Raw genomic sequence first — 3,712 nt, forward strand, 5'->3', positions numbered from 1 at the left:
CCAACCTCTAAACTCTCTCCATTAATTCTATAGTTAGAAATCCATTTTTTATCACCATATAGCATATATATACAATAAACTTATAAATAAAAACACAAAAAACAAAAACAAAAATACATAAGTTAGTACACACCCTTTATAATTATCTCAACCATGCAAGGTTCTATGGCAATGAGGAGATTTTTAACCAATCATAAGAGAACTACACAAATGATGGCAAAACATATGATGGAGCCATGTGATGTGTTCTTAAACCATAGAAGCACCGACACAAAAAGAACATTAGCAACACTTCTTTATGACCACCTTAAAAGACAAGGTTTCAATCCTTTCTTGGATGAGAAAAACATGAAGCCAGGGGACAAATTGTTTGAGAAGATAAACCGTGGTGTTTTGGAGTGTAAGATTGGTGTGGCGGTTTTCTCACCTCGTTATTGTGAGTCTTATTTTTGTCTCCATGAGCTTGCACTTTTAATGGCATGTAAGAAGAAGGTGATTCCAATCTTTTGTGATGTTAAGCCTTCTCAATTGCATGTTGTTAATAATGCTAATTGGTCGTTGGAGGAACTTAGGAGATTCAAATGGGCTCTTGAAGAGGCTAAGTATACCGTTGGACTCACCTTCAATTCCTCAAAAGGGTAAGTATCTATATTATATAGTTATATATATTGGAAAGAAAAATCCACTATCACATTCCAAAAAGGAAAAATAGTTTATAAAGGGTTATACCTCGTACCAAGTCGGTTTTATAAATACTACTAGGTAGGTCAACTATAAAAACATAACGAGGGAATAGATAAATTAATTCATGAAATTTTAACGGTTAGTTAAATTAGTTTATGAAATTGGTAAATTGACAAATACATCTCTAAAATCATAAAATATCAATCAAAATAGTTTTCAGTAAATTTTTATTGTTAGATATTTTGATTTGCCATTATAATTAAATATGTAGTTTATCAACGTCAATTTCACATCAAAGTCATCTTCCCATAAACAAATGTATCAATGAAATTTTGTTATCTCAAAGACAAATAAGTAATTGTAATTATATCTGAAGTAATTATTAACAAATTAATCCAGAAAATATTTAAATTTCATAAGAAAATTAATTGATGTTGTGATGACATTGATATGAGATCAAAAAAGAGAGATCACATATTCAATTAAAATGTCACATCATAATCTCTAACGATAAAAGTTTAAATATAAACTATTTTGATTAATATTTTACAATGTCGGTGATGTATTTGACAATTTTTAAAATTTAAGAACTAATTTTACGACACTTATAATTTTAGGGACCAATTCGTCTATTTACTCAAAATATAATATATAATATGATATTAGATTTGGTGTATCTATTTGGGTAGGTCATCAAATTTTACACCCAATATTTACATAAGTTTTAGAGAGTAGTGATAATAACACATTTTCTAACATTAATTTATCAACATATTTTTTTTATTGACTAAAATTATATGCATCCCACCAAATTTATATTAAATTTTTTAGTGAATTTCATCTAATAAAAGATAAAGTTTTAAAATGTATGATAAAGATTTGTTGCTGGCATTTTTTATATTTGAAAGAGATAAGACTTAATAAGAAGAGTTTAATAAATTCACACTATTGGTGTAATTTTATTTTTATACATATGCCTCCTATGTAATCTTGTCACCTCATTCAATGACTTAAAAACACACTACTTGTCATTTTCTTACTTGTATACAAATTAAATCACCTAAAAAAATTTATAGAGTATATACCTCAATTTTTATTTAATTAAATTTAAAAAACAATATTTAGTAAAGACTAATTTAAATTAAAAAATTGTGTTGCTATCCAATGCTTGCTTAAACTTGATTTTTTTTCTTTTAATAAGCTTGCCTAAACTTGATTACCTATGAGTAGTGTAAGTTGAAGGAAGAAATTTCTCATTTTATTTGTTATGCAATGTAGGAACTTTTCTGAAATTGTGACTAATGCTTCTGACATAATCCATGGAAGCATGATAGAACTTCAGAATGAAGAGCAGAAGAAGCATAAGCACTTGCCAATTCCTGCTTAGATAATGACCTGAAGAAATCTAACCATACATGCCACCATTGATGTGGAACCAGACCGATTAATTTCGTGCATGTTCTATATTTTAGATTTTAATTTATTGCTCTATTAATAATCAGGTCACAAGGACCAAATAATTCAAATTAATTTGTTTATAACTTGATTTTTTTACTCTTATTTCAATAAGTTAAACATAGTTGAGTTAAATTTAGTTAATAAAAGTTGATGATGAGTTTGATTTATATTATGGATCAGATACATTTACTTTTGTAGACTATATATTAAATCAACTGTGTCTTGTGAAAAGAAGAGTAATGTTTTTTATTAAAAATGTATAGCAATATGTAAGATGTGTTTCTGTTTTTGAACACATTATATGTATTAATCGATTGTTATTTATTTGAATTTAAATAAAAGGTACATGTCGCGTTATCACAATTATATTTTTCCATTTTGTTTAATTTGGAAGTCAAACTTAACTCAACTATGTATGATCCATATTCATACGCTACCACGCGTTTTCTTTTAATACACTATGAGTCTACGATTAATTTTTACAATTGTGATGTATGGAAGTTAATTTAATAGTACAGAGAATGGTCCTATACATAAGAGACCAAGTGTATTATTTAATATTTTTTTTTATCATATTTTTCTATTTTAATGTATTATTTATCTCATAAAAAATTATATATGTAATGTTTTAAATATATATATAATATTTAATAAGTGAATATCTTCTAGCACATCCACTCAAAAAATTGTTTTCTGGAGACGTAACATAACACATGCATAATTTTTTTTTTTTTTTTTTTATCTTTACAATTAAGGTTTTAATTAGAATATAAATATTGTAAAACCAAATCTCATCTAATTGATTGTGATCTTTTAATTATAAAATAAGATTTTAAATTTTGAAGATTTAAAAATAATTATTTTGTAAGATATGATGATTAAAAACAATTATCTTGACTTTGATTTGAGTTGAACAATTAATTAATACAAACTATAATATATTTACTTTTACTCATATATCCATTCTTATTCTTCATTGAACATTCAGTATTTTCATTTTTATCATTTTTATATAAATAAGTAAATACTTAGCTTATATATGAGTTAGACACGTGATAGGGGTTGAAAACTCTTTTGATTAAAAAGAATTAATTGATTAACATTTAATGAATTGAGAGAAAAAATATAAAGGTTGAGCTTTTATACTATAACAAAAAGATGGTGTACGTTGTTGATTTGAATAAATGTCTTGAATCCTTGACCATAGGAGTAGTGCTGGGTTTTGCTCCAAGGAGAACCGAATTATAGATAAAACATCCAAAGTGTATTTGCGGTCACAAATATTAATACCTTCCTTCGAGCAGAAAATCTCAAAACCAAAAGAAAAAACTTCAAGGTTTCAAGATCTTTGATGTGAAAGGATGAATGTAGATATTGTTTAATTAAGTCGATTTGAGATTGAGAATTAGCTGGAAGAATAATAACATCAACATAAACCAATTTAACAAGATAAAAAGACTCATAAGTATATTTCAAAAATAATGAGTTATGGATTTTCATATTGGTTGTTCTATTAATTTATATATAACCGAATTTTGTTGAGGAGTTTCAATAAAAGAAGTTTGATGTA

The 3,712-nt window shown here is 26.1% G+C and overlaps 1 protein-coding gene across 1 annotated transcript; it reads left to right on the top strand.

Annotated features, from left to right (window-relative positions):
* Positions 1-2,565, top strand: LOC101505817 (probable 2' cyclic ADP-D-ribose synthase BdTIR). Its single transcript, XM_004487691.3, has 2 exons — positions 1-638; positions 1,963-2,565. The coding sequence occupies exons 1-2, from the start codon at positions 154-156 to the stop codon at positions 2,069-2,071; spliced, it is 594 nt and encodes a 197-aa protein (XP_004487748.3). The 5' UTR covers positions 1-153; the 3' UTR covers positions 2,072-2,565.
* Positions 2,566-3,712: the final 1,147 nt, after the last annotated feature.

The sequence above is a fragment of the Cicer arietinum genome, chromosome 1, assembly GCF_000331145.2.
Source record: "Cicer arietinum cultivar CDC Frontier isolate Library 1 chromosome 1, Cicar.CDCFrontier_v2.0, whole genome shotgun sequence".
Taxonomy (NCBI): Eukaryota; Viridiplantae; Streptophyta; class Magnoliopsida; order Fabales; family Fabaceae; genus Cicer; species Cicer arietinum.

Bases quoted from the DNA above. Each gene is read 5' to 3' on its own strand.
- LOC101505817 (XM_004487691.3), top strand. From the start codon at position 154: ATGCAAGGTTCTATGGCAATGAGGAGATTTTTAACCAATCATAAGAGA. The intron at 639-1,962 runs GTAAGTATCTAT...TATGCAATGTAG, and splicing joins ACCTTCAATTCCTCAAAAGG to GAACTTTTCTGAAATTGTGA.